This window comes from Brachionichthys hirsutus, chromosome 12 (assembly GCF_040956055.1).
Source record: "Brachionichthys hirsutus isolate HB-005 chromosome 12, CSIRO-AGI_Bhir_v1, whole genome shotgun sequence".
NCBI classification, from domain to species: domain Eukaryota; kingdom Metazoa; phylum Chordata; class Actinopteri; order Lophiiformes; family Brachionichthyidae; genus Brachionichthys; species Brachionichthys hirsutus.
The window spans coordinates 9,069,275-9,093,196 of record NC_090908.1 but is presented as its reverse complement, the minus strand read 5'-3'; the positions used below and the strand labels follow the sequence as shown (position 1 = coordinate 9,093,196).

Here is a 23,922-nt window from a genome sequence, read left to right as displayed (position 1 = left end):
ATGAAAGAGTACACCCTTCCTCGGAGCTGGAAGGCTTTGGCCAATCAAAACGGCGCAAACTTTATAGCGCTGCTGGACCGAGGGACTGGTCTTCTTGTTTGACGCACAGGACTCGTGGAGTAGATCAGAGAAGAAGACGCGTCTTTAAACAAGAGGAGAGACTTTCTGTTTCGCTTGAAGTGTATTCACAGAATATAGGTTATTTTATTGAAAAGGGATTCTGGACCGACAGTTGTTGATTGGTGACGCAGTGGCGCAGAATGTCCACCACTATGGAGAAATCTAAAAACTTTCGCATTGACGCGTTACTGGCGCACGGCGCGGCGCATCGGGCGGACAGCGATGGCGCGTCCGGGTTATGCTACAGTGGCAGTGCGGCATCATATTGCGACTCAGAGACGCCCTCCCCTCATCCAGTTCCACCCCACTCCTGTCAAAAGCGCAACCTTTTAATGTGTCCCAAACAGGAATCGCTGCTTTTCACCAGGGGGGTCTGCTAGGAATGCACCCGGGCTCCCTGTATCACCTGGCGGCCCTCGGAGGCCAACACCACGCCTTCATGTATCCTGGATTCACGCAGCTGGTCCATCCGTTCCCGGAGCAGGTGAAGGGGTCGAGCGTGGCCGCGGCGCACACGCTGGAACACTGGATCAAAGCCGGGATCATGATGCCCACAATGGGAGAGTACGGAGGTGAGCGGACCTCCTCCAGTCAGAAACTTCTTCTCTTTTGTCAAACAATAGCATAAACTAATTTACATATCAACTTAATAATAATACAGGATATTGGATCCATAGTTAGACTCATCTTAGATTAGAATTAAAAAAAATATATATTTTTATGTTGAGCTCTTTTTTTTCCAGTGTGCATGTCAAATACTATTTTGTGTTAATACATTTTTTAGGGATAAGTCTCAAAAAGGAAGTGGCAGGTATAAGAGGACCCCAAAAATGTATTCAATAACGTAAAACCCAAAAAATATCAAATTGAGCAAGACGGGAAGTGCCAAACCAGAAACCTAAAATCACCGACAGAATAATTACCATCCAAAAACACAAACTTTAATAAGGCAGATTACAAACTGGCATCACGGAGCAAAAAAACACTGGTCATCACAGAAAGGCATGAGAGGCAAAGCAATAATCCGGTGAAGGGTGAACAAGGGAGCAGCAATTTTAAAGGCAGTCAGGTGATGGGACAATGGATCACAGGTGTGTCTGTCCTCCACCACGCACACTGCCGAGAGAGAAACAGAATGAATAACAGAAATGCAAAATGATCAAAATAAAGGTTTTTAGTTTTCTGCATTAACACCTGTGTGGGTACTATATATCTTGTAACATAAATAATGTGCAACATGACCAGCAGAGTTAACACCTGAAATAGACAACTACTTCATCAAATGACAACATTTACAGTGTTTTCATTAAGATAATGCTCCTCTTTGATGGTTTATTACCCGTCTAAAGCAATATTCTCTCACCACCACCTCACATTGCGCACCATAAACGTTAACAGAGAGAAAGATACACAAGGCCGGACCAGGATCGGTCCATGCAATTAAATAAAACCCGTACTCGAAGGTGTCGGGATTATTGGGAATTTATCCAAATAGAATGCATCCGATTCTATCGTTCTTTCTTAATTGAAATAATGCATACAAACAGATGACGTTGCTCTTATGTTAACTCATCTTTCTCTCTGTTTTTTCCTTCTGCTCATCCCACTCAGTCCCGACCCAGGTCGGATTGTTGGGGAAATGTCGCAGACCCAGGACAGCTTTCACCAGCCGGCAGCTGCTGGAATTAGAAAACCAGTTCAAGCTCAACAAGTACCTGTCGAGGCCTAAGCGCTTTGAGGTGGCCACAGCGCTCATGCTGACTGAGACTCAGGTGAGTGAGACAGAGGCTGCATGTGTTGCTTTGCATCATTTTGATATGTGTTGTCTCCATACTCTGTAGTAAAGTTGGGCTTTGTTGCATTTTAGAGACCACAGTCACACTTTTATTTAATGTCAATCCTTGAAATACATTTAATACACATCTTTAAATTACTTATGGTATAAGTCAAAACCTTTCAAACAAAACTCTTCTGAGCATCATTGCAAACTGGAACCGATTGAACTCCCAAGGTTACAGTGACGTCACTCACATTTCTGCTCATGTGTCAGCCCCTCCTTGGTCTGTAAAAGGCATGTGGGTTGTGGATAATATTGAAATGGTGAGTTCTACCAGCTGATATTTAAAAGAATGTCATTATGTCAGGTGAAAAGAAAATATTTGACGGGATTTGGCCTCTTTAAATTCTTGCAGTATGATTTAAGATATGCAAATAATAGACAAGTTTTTATCTTGACCAATAAGAATTATTTTGGCAACATAAACTAGATTAAAAAGGTTAAATATGTGAAATTTAGTGAGTTTACCACTACCGGTAATACAGGTAGAACATTTCCTATAAGCCCACACAACTAAATATATTTGTTATGATTCCTGTTTTCTTCCATCAGGTTAAGATTTGGTTCCAGAACAGACGTATGAAATGGAAGAGAAGTCGCAAAGCCAAGGAGCAAGCCACCCCAGCCTCTCCACAGTCTGACATGAAAATAACTAGGATGGATTTTAGCTCCAAACCTCAGTGCGATTCACACAGCTCAAGCCTAGAGGATGAAGAGGAGCTAGAGGGGGAGGATGAAGATGAAAAAGAGGAGATCGAGGTGCTGAGGCCGGTTTCCTTAGACTCTGTGGGCTTCATAAGGCATGGGACAGGCCACTACAGCTCTTACTCAGAGGAGGAGCTGGAGGGAGGAGGGCCAATAACAAGTAGTAGTAGTAGTAGTAGTATTTTCCCATAGTTATATAATTCATTGTACTTTCACTCTTATCTTTTTAAATTTGGTATTCTTCAGAGGACTAATCTGGTGCACAAAAACATGGCAACATGAAAAGGATTATTAATTTTTCACATCAAACCTATATATATCTGTTTCTGGAGCTCCCAAATTACTGAAATGACTTTTAACTTTTGGATCTGATTATGAATATTGAACATTTATTGGTTCAGTGGTCAATAATCCATCTGAGTAATGACCTCATGTTCAGAAAATATTTCTTATTTATGGGTGCTGTCATGCTTGACTGAGACGCTAGAGTACAAATTGAAAGTGCATGTTCCTTGGAAGCTATTAACACAGAGTTACAGTGTTACATATTACAATCGGTGATCGGTTATAAATGCTGGGCAAACATTCCATTATATATTTTCAAGAGGACTTTAGAAAAGAATGGGTTAATTTTATCTAAGTTAAACTTTAAGAGCATTAGGTGTGGTGTCCTTTTCTAGGTTTGTGACTATGATGATGAACTTTGTTGTACAATATTTAAGTCTTTGTTTTTGTGCTATCTTGTTGAAGAATGTATGCTTTATTAGGTTATGTAAGGTTATGTAAAAGGCATCTGTCTGTCTGTCTGTCTGTCCATCTATTAGCAATATAAGTCAAAAAGTTCTGGACGGATCTGGATCCTTTTCATGGTTGGTTTATAAAGATACCAAGAACAATTTAGGACCTTTTGATGATGATCCAGATCACCATGTGGATGTGTAAATCAGGAATGAGCTGCTCAGCGGAGATGTGCGCTCTCTAAGCGCTTCTCTATTTTAGTTAATACCACACACACATGCACACAGGAATAATGGCTGCATGTACAGTACTGTATGATATTTAAAATGTCATAATGCTATTGTTTATTGTATTTTGTCAACTGTTTTTATGTCATGCACGCTTTGTTGTCAATATAATTTAACATTATAATATTTAATATATTTACATTTAAAAGCAAACTAGTGTTATTTTGTGCAGAGAAATAGTGTAAAAAATAAAGTTGAATGGACTTGTGTTGAGTCTAGTAATTTGATCTGAGACAGAGAATGACAATAAGAGCAATAAAGTGAATATTATTGTTATGACAGTCGAGTCGTGCATGGGTTAGCATATTCTGATTGTTTGGGCAATCTCATCTACTCATGAAACACTTTTCCTTTACCTGATGTATTTATCCACGGGCAAAATTGAAATCAAAAGGATGCTCCACAAAATACTGCATATTCCTTTAATTAATAAGTTAAATCATTTTTAGCCTGCAGTTTAAAATAATAATATTTTATGTGTATTTCTTTGAAAACAAATGTGGGATGTGCTTATTATTAACAGATGGTAAAAAAAAAAACTACTGCTGCATGTAAACGCGATTAATGGGTGTCGAACGTAAACTCACCTTTAAGTCCCTCCTCGGCTGCCGTACTGACCTCACCGAGTTGTGGTTTCCACGGTAACGCCACGCCCACATCGACTAGCGGACTCAAACACGTCCCGTTTGCAGCTGCTGGCGGCGCTTTCACGACTGAAATAGACAAAAAAAAAACCAAAAAACCCCAACAAAAACAAAGCGGCAACTTTTATCACTAGACGTTTCAAAGAAGGTAAAGAAGCGGTGAGCTTTTGAAGAAGTCGATTGTAGGCGTGGCGATATTCTGTCTAGTTGGTCTCACACGTGAGGTCTTAATTGGCCCTGATATACATGATCAATAATACTCGTTTCTCTTTATCCAGCCATGCTAGCTGAGCTGGGGGTAGGAACATCATGGCAGCCCTCCAACTCGAGGGTAAGGCCTTTACATCTGGTGTCTACTGGTGTAAACAGCGCGGGAACAAAGACCAGATTTGAGTATTTATTAACAAAACGTGTTGATTCACGACTAATTCCATCCTTTCTTGCTGGCCTGTCCCAGCCAGAATTATAAAGTGCTATAAATAGCTATAGCTGTTTATACAGGAAATAGGTTTTCAGTATTTTCTGCATTTCACAATGTCTTTAAAGCATCATCTGTGAATGAATGAATGAATATATTTATTAGATAGAATGTTAGAGTACAAGTACAGTCACACAGTAGCATGTATTACAGTACAAGTACAGTCAAACATCCTGTCTAAGAGGAGCATTTCAAAAAAGCCCTTGCGGTCTTGTTTCCATTGAAAGTCCTTCGTACATAAATCATCCACAATTAAATATAAAACCAATATTCAATAACTCAATTGATGCAACGTAACATTAGAGCCGTTTATCTCTGTCTTTTTTCCAAAACGCGCCTCTCCTGGAATGCGCCACTCACCAGAGGGGAAAGCACCAGCGACAAGCAACAAGCCAGAGAAGCTGCTTCCTGGGATTGGAAGTGAAGCCCGAGCTGCTGTGGGACGACTGGGACCTGCGCAGAGACTTCACCAAGACTTTAACATTAAAGAATGTCCATACCAAGCTCCAGAAGCTTCACGTCAGGTTTTACAAACATGCACGGACAAATGAGATATTCAGACAGCTCGCGCAGTTTATTATTTAATCTAAAACAAGCTCATATTTTTATCTTTCATCCCTCACAGACCTCCAGAGTCTAAGTTTTTCATCGTCTCGACTCCGCAGACGGTTGCTCTCAGCCCGGGGACGACTTTCTCAATCCCGGTTATCTTCAGACCACTCCAGAGGGTAACAAAATCAAATATTGACAGTGTTCTAAAGATACGTCGCGTGATCTACTCCTACTATTTCATGTTCTCTACATGTCTGTCTGTCTGTCTGTCTGTCTGTCTGGGACAGTGTGAGTATGACGACAGCATTGAGTTTCAAGGTGAAAATGGAAGCTTCTCAGTACGCCTCCGTGCCACTTTGCCCCGTCACGCGCTGGAGGCTCCCGACTCGGTGTTGCTTCCGCCCTGTGCTGTTCAACACTCCTCACGAGCTTGTTTCCTGCTCAGAAATGTCAGGTACATGCTGGAAATAGACTTAAAGATTGGAAAATTATAACTCAGGAAGTGCATTTGCTCATATTTAGATCTTTTACATTAGTTTCATTGGTTGCCTAATTATCCCTAACGTGTATTTTGAGTCTGATGTTCACTTGTCCAGCGTTCTTTATTAAGGTACATATTACTTCAGCTCAACAGTTATCAGTTTCTCATGAGGTCAGGTGTTTCCTGATGAATCTGCTTTTGACTAATCGCTCTTACTCTGCGCTCCACGATCAGATTCGTTTGTTTTTTCGACTGATGCATAAAAGCGAGAGGCTTGAATCAGCTGTCAGGAAAGGATGTAGAGAACATTCTATTAAATGTTTGTTTTCCTGTCTGTGTTTTGCCACAAGGAGACAACATCAAGCTCTTCGTTGTTAGCTTTTTCAACACCAGTCCTCCCCTTCTACGTCTCCATTTTCTTTCGTGCGATGACCCCATTTTCCTGAATCCTCTTCCTCCCACAGTAAAATCCAGACACGCTTCCAGTGGCAGCGCACGGCACCCTTCCAGCTGAGCCCTGAGCACGGGCTGTTGAAGCCCGGCCAGGAGTGTCAGATCTCGGTGGTGTTCCGACCGCGAGAGGCGCTGGTGTACCGGAAGCAGGCCTCCTGTAGGTTTGGAGGAGACGAGGACGAGGCAGGAAGCTGCTGCGCTGTGCTGCTGCAGGGACTAGGTACTCTGACCATCATGAAACCGACCGATTCGTACATTCTGCGTGTGCTGTGGTCAATTATATGGACCTCAAAGGCTATTTTATAAGGACAGAAAGGACCTTCAAGATGATGGGTTTGAAGGAACCGATAGTTCCTAGCTTGCTTCTTGTCACACCACTGTTTTCGTTTTTCAGCCAAGTACCCACATCTTCAGCTGAGAAACCCGGGTACCGAGGAGAACGCTCCAGTTCTGGACTTTGGCTCCGTGGCAGTCGGTCAAAGTTCGCACAAACACATTGACATATTCAATCCTTCTCCTGTGAGTATTCCACAAAGAAACTACCCGCTCAATGGCCTTTATTCTAATCCGCTTTTGGCACTCTCTTGCAGGTCGCTGCAACTTTCTCTCTTTCACTGCTGCCCAATGCGGGATCGTCATTGAGGTCAGAGTTCAGTTGTGATGTGACCAGGGGTAAGATGGTACCTGGCGGTTCACTGCAGGCTAAAGTCACCTACGCTCCGGCTGTGGTGGACACTGTCTCTGTCGAGTACTTGTGTCTCAAATGTAGAGGAGCACTCAGTGAAATTCAGCTCAAGCTCACTGGAACGTGTGTAGGTAGGAGCCACACGCATGCTCAGTCTATATGCAGTTCTGTACTGAAAGGAAGCTTAAATGCATGTCTGTAAAATGTTTTCATCTTTGCATCTAGGTCCCAAACTGTCCTTGTCGTCCTCCGTGGTGGACTTTGATTGCGTTGAGGAAGGCGGAGCCGCCGCGCAGACGGTGGAGCTGATTAATTCGTCCCCTGTGGAGGCCATCTACCAATGGGATCTGGACTGTCGTGGCCACAGTGTGTTCGGTATTCAACCAGCAGGTGGCACCGTGCGCCCTCATAGCCAAACCACGCTGAGAGCTGTCTACAGGCCCACACGGCCCATTGCACATCACAGGAGAGTGGCATGTCTCATCCTGCACAGGGTAGGAGACAACACTTAGACACAACACATTCACAAACATCTTAAAGACTGCTCAATCTTTATGCCTCCTCCTCCTCCTCTTCCCCGAAGGACCCCGTAGTCCTTGACCTGATTGGTACCTGTCACTCAGAGCTCCAGCAGCCTGTCGTACTGAAACCTGAACACTTGGTTCTTTATACACTCAACTGGTCCAGGGGACAGGACCAGCCGGACACCCTCGGCGCCATGCAGCAAGATCCGGAAGTACGCTCGGAACGACGGGGAACGCTCTGCTCCCCAGGAGAGGTGAAGTGTGAAACGGTGATGAAAGATGTTTCAATCTCTCTCTTTGAATATTTTATGTGAAAACTTTCAAACGGCAGATGTCACGAGAGAGCGCAGTATGTTTGGTATTGTGTCTTAAAAATCTCGGTCGCTTTCAGTCCCACCAGAGACCAGACAGCGCTCGTGTGTCAAGAACTCCAATGGAAGAATATTACCAATCCTGCTTGGGGTGTTCTCTCCCGTCTCCACATGTATCTGTGGTTCCCAGCGAGCTGCAGTTTAACCACAAAAGGTCCTCCTCGTCTTCTGCATCCATCAAATCCTCTCAGTGTGTCTCTATCACCAACCATGCCAGCAGGAAACTCAGGTACCCCTGCATGGCATTGATTGATTTGGGCCTCTCAATGTAACACGACACCATATTTTTCGATATGAGACCTGTGCTTGTGGTTGTCGCCCAGGCTGGTGTGGACTGCCGCCCCAGACTCTGCATTCTCCGTGTCTCCCTTAACATGTGACTTGGCTCCACTTAAGGTCACCTCGTTCCGAGTGACCTATGACCCCAAGCAGCTCAATACCCTGCACACAGCGCAGCTTGAGTGCTTCGCATACCATCAGGTAATGTTTTACATTCTACAGTTTCCATCAAGCAGCGGTGCGTTTTTCTCTTTTCTTGAATAATCATATAAAAACATACATTTTCTTATGTGACTCTGGTCCCTGTTGAGATGCCAAACAGTTTCCTCGTCTTACAGGACAATAATGACATAGAGCATCGACTGCTGTCGCCGCCCTGGTGTTTGACCGTCAGAGTCATAGGCCACTCTTTCCAGCCTGGCAAAGAGCATTTCATTCCATTCTGCTCCCTGAAGCCCCCTCTTGTGGTGAGACACAAATATTACAGTATAGCTGTCTGTCCATTTCATTTGGCTCTTCTCGTCTGTCTTATCTATTGTGTTGACATTCTCCAAAATAAATAGCAAAACTAAGATTATATTTAAGATTACGAAGTTGAAGACACTCTTTCTTCAGGAAGTTTTAAAGATCGGAAGAATACTGACTGCAATCTTTTGTTTTTCCCAGGTGTTCCCATCCCTCGGTGTTCTGTCCTATCGCACTGTACTCCTCCAGAATTGTGGAGAACTACCGCTCACTTTTGTTCTGAACCACAGTTCAGCCCCCGCAGAGTCCGTATCTTTAGTGCCCAGCTGTGGTTTGATCCAGCCTGGGAATCATCAAATCCTGACTCTCAGAGCAACTCCCACAGAAGACAGCCCCAAACAGGGGTTCAGCATACGCCTTCAGCTCAATGCAGCAGAACACACGAAGGTGAAATGTAGCCTACATGCGAATACAGGAGAGAAAATGTCTTAATGTTCACCACATGGCTCTTATGGGTATTTCCTGTCCCTTTGTCCTTGAGGAGCTGACAGTTATCAGTGTAGTTGAACGACCGCGTGTGTCTCTGGAAGGAGGTGGAAGCTTATATTTCCACCCAACAGCGGTGGGCTCACGAATGCAGCGCTCCCACCACATTCGGAATCTCAGTAACTTTCCTCTAAGGTTGGAGATGCGATTTTAATTTATGCCAAAATTGTCAATACTATCTGATCTGAGGTGGCTTTTTTTTTTTATATTCCTCTATGTTAGGTTCGTTTGGAGCGTTCCAGAGCCAGACCTGAGGATTATCTGTGTTGAACCAGAGGCTGGTGAACTGCATCCAAATGAGAGCTTAGTGAGAGAGAGACTGAAAGATTCACGCTGACAGAAATAGCACGACTGATTGAAAATATTTTTATTGACTCAATATTGCAGGCCCAGATATGGTCCTTCAATCCACTGTCAGAAAACACCTACACACTCACGCCTACTCTCAGCTTCTGGCCAATCCAGACACCTGGATGCAGTGAGTCACAGATGACCCTAACAGTGGTGGGAACAGGCGCCAAAGGCTTCATAGAGGTGGGACCGTTATTGTGTTTGTGTGCTCTGTTTGAGGAGTTGAACCGTGTCAAATTGGGTGAAAATGTAAAAATGCTATTGCATTAGCGAAGCAGTGTTTGCTTATTTGGATCCCTCTTCAGGCAGAGAGAGCAGCGATTGAGATTGGAGAGATTCTTGTTGGAAGCTGTCGGGCTATTGAAGTTCCTCTGGTGAACAACAGCCCCTGTCCCGTCTCCTTTTCCCTCTCTGTGCGACAGACACTTCTGGATGAGGAATCGATTCCCTTTCAAGAGACTGAACCAAATGGTATTCTGTTGTTTGACTTCTTACTGGTCATTTTAAACCTGTGCAGAGCGCGAATCAGTGCCGTAGATAAAATGTGTTCTGTTTGGTTCTGTCAGACCTCCAGCTGACATGTGAGAGCGGTACCGTCGCCTCAAACGCCACAATGTTGGTTCGATCTACTCTCAAACCGCGCAAGCGAGCTCAGTACCTGTGGACTATCAGCTACCAGATGCTGAACGCCAGTGGTAGAAGAAAACTCTACAAACCTTAATATATAATTTCTAATGTAATGATAATTACTGCTGCCTTCCTTTATGTGTACACAGTATATGTATGTCTCTTTGTTCAGGGTGTTTTTCATCCCTTCCTCAAGCTGTGTGTGAAGTGCGTGCCAAAGGTGTGTTTCCCACCCTAAAGGTCATCGATGCCAGGGGGTTTGGCAGCGTCGGCAACCTTAGCAAGATGCATCTATTTAAACTCTTTGCATTGGACAGTCTCAACACACACCTGCTCTCCAGCCCCTCCTCTACGGAGCTCTTTCATAAAAACCCCTCCAGGCACAGGTTGGAAAACATAACTTTACCCAACTATCGCTCGCATAGTTTTCATCCAGATTCGGTTCGACTTTAGGATCATTATGCAAATTGTTTTTTTTTTTTTTACCATTGCTTACATTTTATCTTTCTTCTTCTAGCCTGCGCCCTGGTCCGAGCACGCTGGATTTTAACTTCAGTGCCGCTCCACTGAATTCTGACCACTCAACATTTGTGTTGATGTTCCACAACCCTGGCTCTATCCCTGTAGACTGGTAAATAAAAAGCAACATGTAATTGAATGCAGTGAATCCAAATCAATAATAATAACTGCATTTGGAACTCCTCTGAGGTTTTGCAGAAATTAAGGAATGCTAATTATTGCCACACAATAAAACCGCAAAGACTGATTTTACTCTCCTGGACTGTGAAGTAGAGCTTGTATTTCTATTCTATTAGGGCATTCTTGTTTCCAGAGGAGCAAAAGATGGAATTGGAATACTGGGCAGAGACGGGACAGTTGAGCAGTGCTACAATGTCCCAGATGAAGGTCAGACTTTTTTTTACTGTGTAAATAACATTACTTCAAAATATTTCTATTTTGATCTCGTGAAAGAAGATGCAACCCCCCTCCAAATATTCTGATCTCCCTGTCAGGTGCAGGAAAATCATCTGTTCAGCATTTCTCCACGTTCCGGAACTTTACTGCCTGACCAGCAGAGGGCAGTACACTTCACTTACAGGTCTGAGATTACTGCCAAAAAAAAAAAAAAAATACTAAACGCTGCAGCACCGAGACAAAATCAGAGAATTGCAAGGATTCCTAAATCTATAGTCTTCAAACTTATGTATTTATTAAATAATTCTGAGAATGAAGTTAGAATGTGTGGACAGATAATGTAAAATCCAAAATAATAACGACTGTGTCCTCCACAGCCATGATTTTGTTGGGACTGATCAGCTTCCTGTCGTGTTCAAACTTTCCCATGGCAGAGAGATTTTGGTAAGAAGGAAATTTACACGTCAAAAGAAAACTTGGCTTCACTTTCACTGCTGGCTAAATTTGAATTTGAATTGTAACAAATAATTTGCTTTAGTATTAAGCAAGTATTCTGTAACTTCATGTGTTTGTATGTGAAGCTGAACCTTCAGGGGGTCACGGTGGACAGGGACAGAGCGTATCTCCACTTTGCTTCAAAGAGACATGTCTTCACTCCTGTAGATATTGGAGACTTTGCTCCTCCGAGGCAGGTGAGTCTTTAATTTCTCAGACACTCTGTTCTTCTGAAATATCCGTCTACTCTTATTCACAGCTTCCATAGATGTTATCCTGTGTAAAAAATACTTCCAGTGGTATTGCATATCTTTTATTTGTCCTGCAGGCGTATGAACTACACAATGGTGGTTCTGTGCCGGTCCATTATAAGGTGGACTTGCCTGCGTTGTCACAGATACAGGCGGACAACTCTGACGTTCCAGTTCTGTCCTGCCTCAATCCAGAGGGAGAGATCCTACCAGGGACGACCGGCATCCTGGATTGGATCTTCACACCGTTGGAGACTAAAACGTACCACGTAAGAATCAAGCTGAACTCGGTCTCCTTTTCTGCTTCGTGAAACTCTTCACACAACTGGTCTGGGCAGCTGATATTATATCAGAGTTCTGGCTGGAACGCTAAACATCCAAACTAAATGTGACTTTGAGTCTTATTTCCACCACCAGATGGATATTCCTATCCACGTCCAAGGTGGGGACTCCACTTTGGTGAGGTTTGAGGGATGTGGATTAAATCCCTCAGCAATGAGCTGCAAAACCTCATTTAACTGCTGCGACACTGAGGTGTCAGAATCCTGTATCCACAAGCTACCTTTTCCAGGACAGGTGAGAGCAGTATTTGGCTTTCCAAAACATATTTTAATTCAACTTTATTTTCTCGAGTACCTTCAGGCTTCTTCTCAGAAGTCGTCCCTGTGTTTGTTTATTTAGCCTTTATGTATATGGATGATCTCCGTGAAAAAATGGACTTGATATGCATTCAACGCAGCATGTGTTTGTGTATACACTTGTCCAGGCGGTGTTCCTGTCTGACGATAGCTTGTCACTTGGCGACATCCCTGTGTGCGCACGATCTTCAAGAATCCTCTTCCTGACCAATACATCCCACACAGACACTTACCGCTATGCATGGGACCAGAGCATCCACCAGGTGGCATGTAGCGTGTGGATCATGTTACATACGTGTGTGGAATTCATTCCTTTTTCTCTGCTTATTTCATAATGACTGACCTGAAGACTCTTTGTTAAGGAGATACAGATTTGTCCACAGCGAGGACGTCTTTGTCCAGGGGAGAGTGCTCTTTGCCTCCTTGCCTTCACTTCTGCTGACTACCCCACTTTATATCGGCTGGACGTCATCTGTGAGGTAACGCGGTAATATCTGTGTGTATTTAAAGCTGCCTTAAATACTCGAGTTGGAGCCCTCTTCGCTTCTCTCCAGGTTATTCAAGAAGCCGCTCTGACCCAATATCACAATGATTTGCATCGTTGGGAGGAGGAGAAGAGGAGGCAGAAAAATGAATTCCCTTTCACAGACAGAAATCTTGCGGGAAGCCAACGCATTCTGTTCGATAAGGTCCTTGTGAATTCTGAGCCATATTGTGGGACAATGACGACGTCGTCTCTAGTTTAAGTCACCCTTTGTCTTATTTCAGGAACTTGCAGCAGCTCCAGTGAGAAAAGGGCCTCCGCTCAGAAAGTACAAGGTGGTACCTTAGCTGTAAATAAGCCTTGTCTTTTATAACGTGTGTCTACATTCAGTTTAAATTGGATGCGTTTGTATTACGCACAGATTCATTTTAACTGTACTTTGACTCGCGTCTCTCTTCTTCAGACTCTTCCTCCCATCGGAACCAGTCGTAGTTGTGAAACGGTTGGTGCTATTTGCACCAAGGCAACGAGAGCTGAGCGACGGGCACAACGAGAAGCCTCGAAAGTATGGAGACGCCCTGAACCTCCTCAACCGCTGCTTCTCCACCTGGGGATTACAGCGAACTCCCATCAGCTCCTGGAGTACCTCATGCACTTCCCTAACCAGATCAATAAGCATTATAGGTGAAGAAGCATTCTGAGTTCCCAATCGCATAAAGATAGACTGAATTCTGATAAATATAGATCTTTGTATGCAAATTTAAGATATCTGCAGCTGGGGCTTATGTTAAGCATCTCGAGCCTGATTTCCATTTCAAATATGGAAGGAGAAACTTTCTTTATTCTGTCTCCCTAAGATGCAACCAACCGTTCAAGCCCCAGACACAGGAAACTACCTTTTCAAGCCTATCTCTCCCTGCTGAGCTGCCTTCGCTGACACATGTCTCCGTGGGAGCCGTCGCCACACACGTACTCACCTCGCTGCTCAGGTAATACAAACACCCAGGCACTAGGAGTGTGTGTGTGTGTGTGTGTGTGTGTGTGTGTGTTAACTCTCAAAAAAATCAATGCCATCTCTCCCTAACAGGAGCATATTTCATGATCCAGCATTCGCTCAGTTTCTGGTTGCCTCCCCATCCAAAGCCATCGCCTATGAGGGTAAAGAACCTGGACCGTCTCACTGCTCCACAACTCCATCATCCCTGTCTTTTCCCACTCCACCCGATCACACAGTTCTTTTGAAAGGGGCAGTGCCCCAGCAGAAGGAACAGTGCAACACAGTGGTCGGTGATGGGACTGCAGGATGTTTGGGGGAAACACCGCGTGCTTTGCACGCTCCTCTCGACCTGAGTGAAGACGTTTTGTTGGAGACCCTCCAGGACCTGATGATGGAAGCCATCAGTGGAGAATTTGCCCTTACTGCACACCCCAGCACCATAACCCTACCGCCTGTTCCTACCAGGTGAACACACGCACATGTTGTTCACACACCTTCACCAGAGAGTACCAACTCGTTCTCTCCGTATGGTGTTTGTCAGAAATGAAAGTTTGCAAGGAAATTAAGATTTTGTGCATTTTGTGAATTACAGGAGGACACCTAAAGCCGGCACAGAGCAGAGGGAAGACCCCTAAAGTTGAATGATGGGACCTAAATCCGTTTACCCGATGTCAGATGTTCATCTCCTGTTTTCTGTTCACTTTGCTCTGACATATAACTCATCACATCTGGATCCCATCAGGTGATGCTTTTATCTCTCCTCTATTTGTCTCTTCTTCCTGATATTTGCAGCATCATTTCTAAAATATTTCTCCATAAACAGTTCAAACATTATTGTGCAGTTGTTGTTCTGAGATGGTAGTACATTTCTCTGATAGAACTAAAGCACCCCTCGTTTTGATGCCTGGGCATTACTATAAAGTACTCTAAATGAATGTATCTACGAGGATAACAAAGGACACAATATATTTGCATGGTTTCCTTTTTCAGTGTTGCTTCTATTTTTGATTAAATCAATAAGTAAATGAGAAATTGTGCAGAATTTCTTCATGGCTCTTTAGCATCAGATCTATTCAAAGTATTTATTTTCTGTACATTAATACCAACTTCCCTGTTTTAAATAAACAACCATTAGTACACAGGAAGGTACAATTATTTCTAATTTACATAAAAGAAAAACATTTCACATTTGAACATTGGGCTCAGTTAATGAGCTTTTCCCTGTCCCAAAGACAGTCTAGTGCAAACAGCAGAATAAAACAAAGGATAAAGGTTCACACATGAGCGTTTGTATTGAAATAACTCATATTCACTAAAATGTAGAGGCTCTCTTGTCGTCAGGCGCATTCTGGCAATAGGCTTTCACAACGCCCACTAGATGGCGCTAAATGCAAACAAACCTGCGTCAGGGTTCACGTCGCACTCAACAGCTGAGCTCACTGTTTTCACTGTTTCTTCAGTTTGCCTTCATTGAAGTTTAGTTTTATTTTTTTTGCTCTGATATGCGCAACATCTGAAATCATTTTGAAGCTGCATAAAGTTGCAGAACTTTCAAATCGTCGCATCTGTTTTCTCGCACAAAAAGTTGTACTTTAATCTATTTGGAACAGAGATGTGGCTTAAATGCTGTTCGTCAAACATGAAATACTCTCAGATATTAAAAGGAGGCATTGAATTACGATGATCTTGATATTGGTCTCGTTGCAGTCTTCTGTGCAGGGATGCGCTCCTGTAACAAAATCTATGCCTCTGTGTGTGGCTAGTGAGACACGACATAGTGAATGAAGGCTGATCCCAAAGTCGTCTGCGCCCTGTGTCTCTGAGGCAATCTGTGTGTGAGTCTGCGAGTGTTAACCATCTGGCCGGTTCCCTTTCTATCTCCTTGCAACCCCACAAAGCCCCTCGGACACGAGTTGGATGAAGAAGAAAGGGTAAGAAGAGCCATCAAATGGAAAGCCTGGCAGACGAGATATGATCTGTTATAATAAAGTTACTGTTCTGCCGGTAATGCTGATGAATCACACCGAAAAAAAATAGGCCCTCCGACAGTGTGTCTGTGTGTTGTGAGGGGAAAGTGAGCAAATACTGTTTTCATTATGTTCCAGCCTGTTGTGACCAAGGTGCACGCTCTTTCCAAACATGCGTACTTCAAAAAAAAAAAAAAGATTATGACAGTACCGGTAATTAAAAAAATATAGAACTTCTAAAATGTTACCAACTAATGCACACAAGTGTTTGGGAATAACATCACCTTCCTATTAGTCACACATTCAGCCGTGATGATGTCGTCACACAAATGGATGCGACTCATTTGGAGAGCATCTCCTCGCCGTCCCAGTCTCTAAATGATTGCTGCTCGTGGATCAACAATAATCCTTTAACTTTAAAGGGGAAAATGGGAGAGTATGGTACTCCATTACATCACGCGATTTAACACTTCACATTAGACATAATGTCAATCAGAGAGCAAGTTAGTTGCATCTGCAATGCGAGCCCCAACAGAAGCACCGCTTGGAAACATTAACAAACGCTTCAGTTCGGATTCGAAAAAGTTCAAAATGTCTAATCAATAAAGGATCAATGGTAAGTAACATTCCATCAAAGATCATCTGAATGATTCAAATGACTCTAGCATTTTGAGTGATGCTAGACCTTAGGACCTTCCACCATTTAGCTCCTGATCGTTACCTCTGTGCAGACATACCTGGTCCATTCAAAGTGCCTGCAGATTGTTAGCTATGTGCCCATTTATTATAGGGTCCATATAGGAGACATTGGGCTGAGACAAAAAGCAGGATGCATCTGTATCATGACAAATGATGTAGCTTTTCCAGACAGATTGCAGCCGTTCTCGCTGAGAGACGGTTGTCTGGATGGGCTATACTTTCATTACTTGCTGAAACAAGACCACACTTTTACTTAATCTCCATCCCTTCCTCTCCGAAAACAAACTTACTGATTCTGGACATGTAAAATCATATGGCAGCGAGTGGTGTCAATATTTTATACTGTGTGTGTGTGTGTGTGTGTGCCAGTTGTGAAGGAATTATTTGAGCATGCCTTTCTCGTGGGGATTCCAACGATGACTGTGGTTTGTTTTAGAAAAGGTTGCGAGCATCATGTGTTTCTAATTTAGATCTAATTCAAGTTGTCACATAAAATATTAGCTCCAATGGGATTTCTACTCATTTTTTTGTCATATCCATCCGGGGAATGTGTGTGTGTTTTTTTGTGGACTTCACAGTGGGCGAGGCAATTTTCTGTGGAAACAAAAAGGGTACATGTGTGGCACGGGAAACAGAGAAAGGAAAAGAGCGTAAAAGAGAATCACATCCAGAGATAGGTGGTGCATTCTGGCAAAACAGTGGGAATCCATTTCACGCCCAGATGAAAGCAGTGTGAGAGGGGGAATGTGTGCGTAGCCTGCGCATGATAGGTGTGGCGGGACAGGGGTTAGGCCTGTTAGCTTTTCCTAGGTGGAGGGAGGGAACACGTCATAACACTGACCAATGCTGATTCACTTCGGTCAGCGACAGACCCAAGGGAAAGCACAAGTTATTGCAGCCGATTGTTTATTCAGTGTATTTTTCCCCTCTACAGATAAGAATTCTCATGCGAGATTGTTCATTATGACATGCAAATATAACAAAAATATTCCAATACAATATGTCAGGCTGTGACTTATGTGACACGAGATTGCTGGACATAGTTTTGTCACGAAAAATGGCTGTTGTTTCAGGTAAAAACCAAAAGAGTGGGGGCAGTAAAATGAAAAGGAAGGTGATAATTTGATCAAATAAAAAATATGTTAATTAAGAATAATAGATTTTGGCAAATGTATGCTTTTTTTCCATCAACAAATTTCAAACAGGTTTGGACCTGGAACACTCAACCAGTAAGCAGTTTCATCGATATCAGGTGATTGTGTCCTGATCGGGTATGAAAGGTCATCCTAAAAGGTTCCAGGGTGAGATTCCACCATTTTGGGAAAATTCCAATTTCCCAAATTTTTTGGAAACAATTGTATGTATTTTTTTTATTATAATGAAAAATATTGTTTAAATAAACATTTTCAAGATAACAAGAGATCCCAAAAAACATTTTAAAATCATCCAAAATTCGCCTAACATTTAACTCTAAAACCACACAATGGAGGCTCCAAAGAGGAAAAGTCAGCCGATCACCAAGTCGCGGTTGCCATCATGAATCCGTGCCTCCAACAGCTGCGTGCAAGATTTGTCATGTCCAAATAAATATGTGTTTAACCTCTGTCATTCTTTTCTTTCCCTCCTCCCTACGAAATCATGTAGCCCTGTCGCTCTGCAAAACATCTTATAAAACAAAAGCAATGTTGAAAGTAAATACAATGACGGAAAAATGCAGTGCTGGCAGCGTTTAGCGAAGCTCCTGTATCATCAGGGCGTTCTCTTTTACAGAATTGAACTAAGTCCTTGCAGATGTATTACACACGCTGCAAGGACGAGTTACATATCTTCACCCTGAGCTATGAGATTTAGATGCAGGAGTCAGAAAGTAAACAACTTAAGGGATTTAAATTAAATCACAACGCTGGTGAGGGTCAACACGCATGCTGTCATGTGAAAGGAGGCTGCGGTAGTGCCCTTAAAACCAGAGAACTCTGGTTCCAGCTCCTGTGTTGGCCGATGTTTGTTCTCCTGAAGCATCTTTGAGCAGCGCAAAGATTGTATGCGTAGTAAAAGGTCTACAATGTTGGTTTTAACACATGAAATACAAATTATTATCATGTTTTGGGAAAGGATTTAGCAAATGAGCAGGCACTCAATGAGTTTCAATGCAATTTTTTGAAACATATTGTCTCTGTAGAATTACCAGGATCTCCTTGATAGGGTGATTGCAATTTGAATAGCTGATGTCTGCCCCCCCCCCCCCCCCAGACGACGGGAAGATGGTTCCACACGGGGGGCCTGATGACCGAAGGCGCTCTCTGTAGAGCGCTCACACATAACCCTGCGTCCTGCGCGTTATGTTCTCGTCTAGTAATACGACACTATGAGCTGTTTAAGGTATGTTGGCGCCTGACCATTAAGGGTTTGTAGGTGAGGAGGGAACGATGTGATCTCTTTTATTAAGTCTGGTCACCACACATCAGTCTTCAGAGACTATTAGGAACTGCAGTGACACGTCACCTATTCCCCCCCTTTTTGGTATGGAATCGCCTGATTTTCAAAATATTTTACAGATAAGTGAAGGCAGTCCCAGAAATTTGTTCTTAGATTTATTTTTTATTTTTTTGCAATTTGGTATGTTTTATGACACTCATTTGCGCTTTCTTAAAGTTGACATTTAAGACTTAGCTGCAATCCTTTGGATACGAAATCTATATGAGCATTTATTTGTCTTTCATTTACCTTTACGTCATTCATAAATTAAGTGAGATGCCTTTTCTCACATTGCACACACACATTGTGGAAAGTTAAAACACTGGCGCATCCATTCGAGTATCTCAGCGCCTCCCTCCAAGTCTGGGATGGTGAAGAGTGGAGCTGCGTGCGCATGGACAAGAATTTGTGCAATACACATAACATAGAATATGAATCTACTGTATGTGGGCCGGTGGCCATCTGGTTAGGGGCTGTGCAGTGTCTCCTCCCAGCAGGCAACTAAAGCTGTGAGCCAAGACCCCAGGCCCAACACCCTGCCGGACTTTGAAATCAGATCTTTATTGTCCATAAAGCTTCAGCCAAGTATGAAGAATCAGCCCTCCCTAACAAAACACACTCATCCAGCAGAGACGGACAAGATGAGAGAGAAAGTGTGGAGGGTGAGGGGGGGGTGGGGGAGCATGAGATGTAGACAGAGAAATGGATAAATAAATTAGGGCAGAAGGAGAGGCTGATTGGGCGATAGATGACTAGAGAGTACAAAGGACAGAACAACGGCCGCGCTCACGCTCCCGTTATTGATAGGTCATTGAAAGATAACATTTTCAGAACGTTCTAATTTTGTGGTGATTGGTCCAAGCCCACATATCAATACAGAACTCTCCACGGGGATCAAGTTGCTCTTCCATCACAGTAAGTTCTCGCTCGGCCACTGAGCGCTACATATTTACCTTGTTTTGACTGGACAATAAGTAAGAGGAAGTTATGTCAGCTTGGAATACAGAAAATAAACCAAGGTTCTAGGGTTTAGAAACACGTTTAGGGCACGTTTTGAATAGCATAATTATATATATAGAAAAGAATGCTCTTTGAATGTTGGCTCAGAAGGCCTGGACACACCTGGAGGACTAACAGATGCCACATAGATCACTTTGGAAGAAACTAGACAATAGTGTGGATTCAAAAGGCCCAATCACAAGACAGCCAGAGGCTGATTTCACAGCAAGCCTCAGCTGACATGAACCAATTATCAAAGAACAAGTCCGTTCATCTGATACCAAAGCTGAACAGATGATTGATGACATATAATATGCAATTGGCTATATAAATGTGTTGAATCACATTACCATCGCCTCATGAATGCTATTATGAGCGTCAATTTGAAGCACTGCATTAGAGAGAAACTGAAAAGGAAGTAAAAAAATATATAAATTACTGGAAAATCTATCTGTGTCTGAAGATCTCTACATGTGTCATGACTGCCAGCTAGTTATTTTAACCCTTGTCTGTCAGTTGTTTGCAGATCCAGCCTCATTCTCCGGGCCTAAAATACTCCTGTTTTGTCTCATCCAGACAAGGAAGGTGACCTCTAACACCTGGATGAGAAGCACCAGGACTCACACTAACTCTAAAACAGCATCCGTGTCAAAGTGACACGAACAGAGAACAGCTCAAACCACTGTAGTGTCGAGTAAGAAAAACCGATGCCACAGAGCGTTCTGTAAGACGCTGAGAGGCGTGATTGGCGACAACATGGGATGAGATTTGCAGGTCATGTGCAGACATTTATCGGAGTCTCTTATTTTTTTTAAACAGCTGCCTGCTGTGAGTGGAAACGACCCCGATGGGAGCAGTGGGGCAGGAACGCTGACCCCATTATCCAAAAGGAGGTAGAAGATGATTGATTGATGCTTTGCCATACCGTTGTGTAATCCAAACACATACATCAAATCAGTATTTGATTCCATGGGAACATAGTAATTTCATGCATTATTAATATACAAATAATAATTCACAATCTGCAGCCCAAAGGCCAAAAATGTATGCAATAAAATCCCTCTTTAGATTTCAGCAAACCATTAACGGTCATTTTGTATAGTAGATTTCATACATTCATATTTCATGCCAATAAGTGTTTTATCTCGATCGGATTACGCGAACATGAACTCAATTTCTTAGTCAAAGTCAAAAAATTAAAAAATATCACATCTAAACTTCCAGCAGTCAAAACTACAAGCCTTTATCCAAGTTCAAATCCGCATTGTACTGCCTCTGAATATTTCTGCAGTACAAAGTATGTAATTTAGTACTGAAATGGTCTTCAGTATTTGGAAATCAATTTCATATCTCTCAAATTCCATCACTCAAACTGAACCCAAAAGTCACAACCACATCTGCCCATCAAACACAGGGAAACAATCATCATACTTTCATCTGCCCTCCACCCGACATGAGGATGTTGCCTTTGGAATGAAACGTAACTGAAGCTCAAACTGGGAAACTCTGCTAACCAAAGCAAAAGGAAAAAGCAGATCCTGCAGACATGTTGGTTTCCAACAGGTGAAAAAACAAAATGCATTTATATTGTCACCATTATGCATGCAATTCAGGCAAAACACCAACAGAAGTTTATTTATCATCGGTTCTATGCAGAGGTTCTATGGCAAGTCAGCAGGCCATAATGCAGTGTCGAAGTCTGAAACAACTGACTCTGTTTTCCTTCCACCAGATGGCAAGCCTGGTTAGAGGTTTATGCTTGATTGGGTGTTGGAGCCCAAAATACTTAAACCACCGCTGGTGCCAACTTCTCCCAGTAAATATGGGTTAAATGTAGAGAGAGAATGAGTTATATTATACAGTCGTGTGTATGACGACATGCGCCAATAAACCTGATCTCCAGTTATCAAGTCAGACCTCAGACTAGAAGACCAGCACAGGATCACTGATCAGATTTAGAATTATTCTCATACAAACTGTTACCGAACGAAGACGTGAGTTTGAAACAAAGTCCAAGGGTAAAAAAAAAAACTGCATATTGTACAATGTCCCTGCTAACCAGGGACGATGTTGGTTGATTCGACACTCTTTGTCATGCAACAGTATATCGATGATGACACCTGAACCGAGTCATCAGCGAGCACGACAGCAAACGATCACAGGTGAAGATATGAGAAACGTTGGTCTTAATATTCTTATTCTACGCAGGGGATTAAGCCACGTTTGGACCAGCTTGACTGGATGTCAGTCACGGCTCAGAGTGTTGGCTGACTTGAACGTTCCAGTGGATTCCAGAGGGTTCGTGAGCTCGTGCAAAGCTCTGACATGCTGAGGCGTTCGATGTGTCTTCCAAGCAGCTCAGTAAGGTAGGTTTAAAAAAATAAAACAGATACATCTATACTTTACAAGCAGGCTAAATGTGCTCAGTATTTGCATTAAGAATAAAACACGAAAGCGGTAACTCACAGGAAGGACAGGTGTTTTCGACAGCTCACATACCTGGGTTTTCATTTCAAATCACACTTTGAACTTTGACCCAAAGGAAAAGATGACATTTCCCGTCATGCACTTCCAGCATTGCTCTGATAGCTGGAAGACGACCTTCGTTTGTGCAGCTTCCACGCAAAACTGCACGCGGCTGGTCAAGACTTTTCATGGCTAACCTTCGGGTAGGTGTCCGAGCGTGCGCTTGGTCGTGGACCGTGCACAGCAGCATAGAGATTGGAACCGAGGCTCTCCTGCAAGACAATCTTGGCCGATCCTCGACTGGGTGAGTTCACCTTCTGCTGCGCCGGTGATTGATTGCATCACTGCAGTGGAACGAAGTCTTGTGTCAGAGCTTTTATGGGCATCTACAGTACAGTGGTGTTGAATTTCAATGGATATGCCCTTGGCCAGATAGTCAATAATACCCCCGCACACACACGCACGCGTGCGCGCGCACACGCACACGCAGGACAATAGACGCACTAGAATGGCTGCAGTCCATGCCAGTTTGCTGGCACCAACATCAGAGAGGTACCATCACCTCAAGCAACGCGCTCTTCTTACTTGTCCACCTTGGAACACAATTTATGTCAGATGTGTGCATTGTGCGCGCGTGCACGTGCCTGCTACTTTTCTGCTCAACCGGGTCCTCCAAAAACTTTGGCAGTTTCTCTCTCTCTCTCTTTCTTTCTTTTGAGTGACAGCGAGAATTCCACTTCGCCCAGAGCGACGTCACACCAAGGTGGAAGAAGACGAGCGCATTTTTCCTCCCTTTATTATCCAAGGAAAACACATCGGCAGACGGTGGCACGCAGACGCGTCACGCCTCTCCTCTACCTGCAGCCGGTGCGCAATGGAAGTGCGTTCACGGAGGTCATCAGTGCGTCAGGTCGTCGCGCAGCGCGCGAACCACGGCTTTAATTGTTTTAAAGTCTTTATTAACGATAGAGGAGACGTCGTTTTTCATTCAAAACTAGTGTTTTAGTTTCCACTGAAGTTCCGAGTGTTCCCGCAAACCCCCGCAGCTCCAGCTGTCCGGTGCGCCTTTTCGGGGGCTTTGCTGCTGCTTGGAGTCGCTCCCGGAGTCCGATATTGAGAGCATAACGCGCCGCGACAGACGGGAGCAGAGCGACGATGAAGAGGTTAACCACACCTTTGAACGCGGACATCTCTCCAGTCGCCTCTTGACCAACTTCCCTGCGCATTGAAAGATGCGCCCGACAGAAGAGGAGTTGGATGATGAACTTTTTGCGCTCATGTTCACAGACTGCTCCCCACTGAGCTTCCGCTGAGCGTCCGGGTCAGAACGCAAAGTCCTCCATATGTGCGTAATCAACAATAATCATCGTCAGTAATTTACATTGAGCCGGAG

General features: G+C 43.5%; 2 protein-coding genes across 2 annotated transcripts; both read left to right on the top strand.

Annotated features, from left to right (window-relative positions):
* The first annotated feature begins 260 nt into the window (after positions 1-260).
* LOC137902679 (motor neuron and pancreas homeobox protein 1-like) lies at positions 261-2,854 on the top strand. The gene is given in 4 exon segments (XM_068746765.1): positions 261-420; positions 423-692; positions 1,732-1,892; positions 2,510-2,854. Coding segments are annotated over 4 exon segments (936 nt in total).
* A 1,757-nt stretch (positions 2,855-4,611) lies between these two features.
* cfap65 (cilia and flagella associated protein 65) lies at positions 4,612-14,558 on the top strand. Its single transcript, XM_068746552.1, has 34 exons — positions 4,612-4,662; positions 5,173-5,333; positions 5,435-5,537; positions 5,649-5,815; positions 6,307-6,515; positions 6,690-6,814; positions 6,886-7,111; positions 7,206-7,474; positions 7,564-7,758; positions 7,896-8,104; positions 8,199-8,355; positions 8,493-8,621; positions 8,821-9,066; positions 9,161-9,300; positions 9,388-9,472; positions 9,553-9,699; positions 9,822-9,987; positions 10,083-10,211; positions 10,316-10,529; positions 10,661-10,774; positions 10,959-11,049; positions 11,157-11,242; positions 11,436-11,502; positions 11,640-11,750; positions 11,882-12,073; positions 12,222-12,380; positions 12,571-12,705; positions 12,805-12,921; positions 12,997-13,156; positions 13,224-13,261; positions 13,390-13,610; positions 13,784-13,915; positions 14,014-14,388; positions 14,516-14,558. The coding sequence occupies exons 1-34, from the start codon at positions 4,612-4,614 to the stop codon at positions 14,556-14,558; spliced, it is 5,169 nt and encodes a 1,722-aa protein (XP_068602653.1).
* The last annotated feature ends 9,364 nt before the right edge of the window (positions 14,559-23,922 follow it).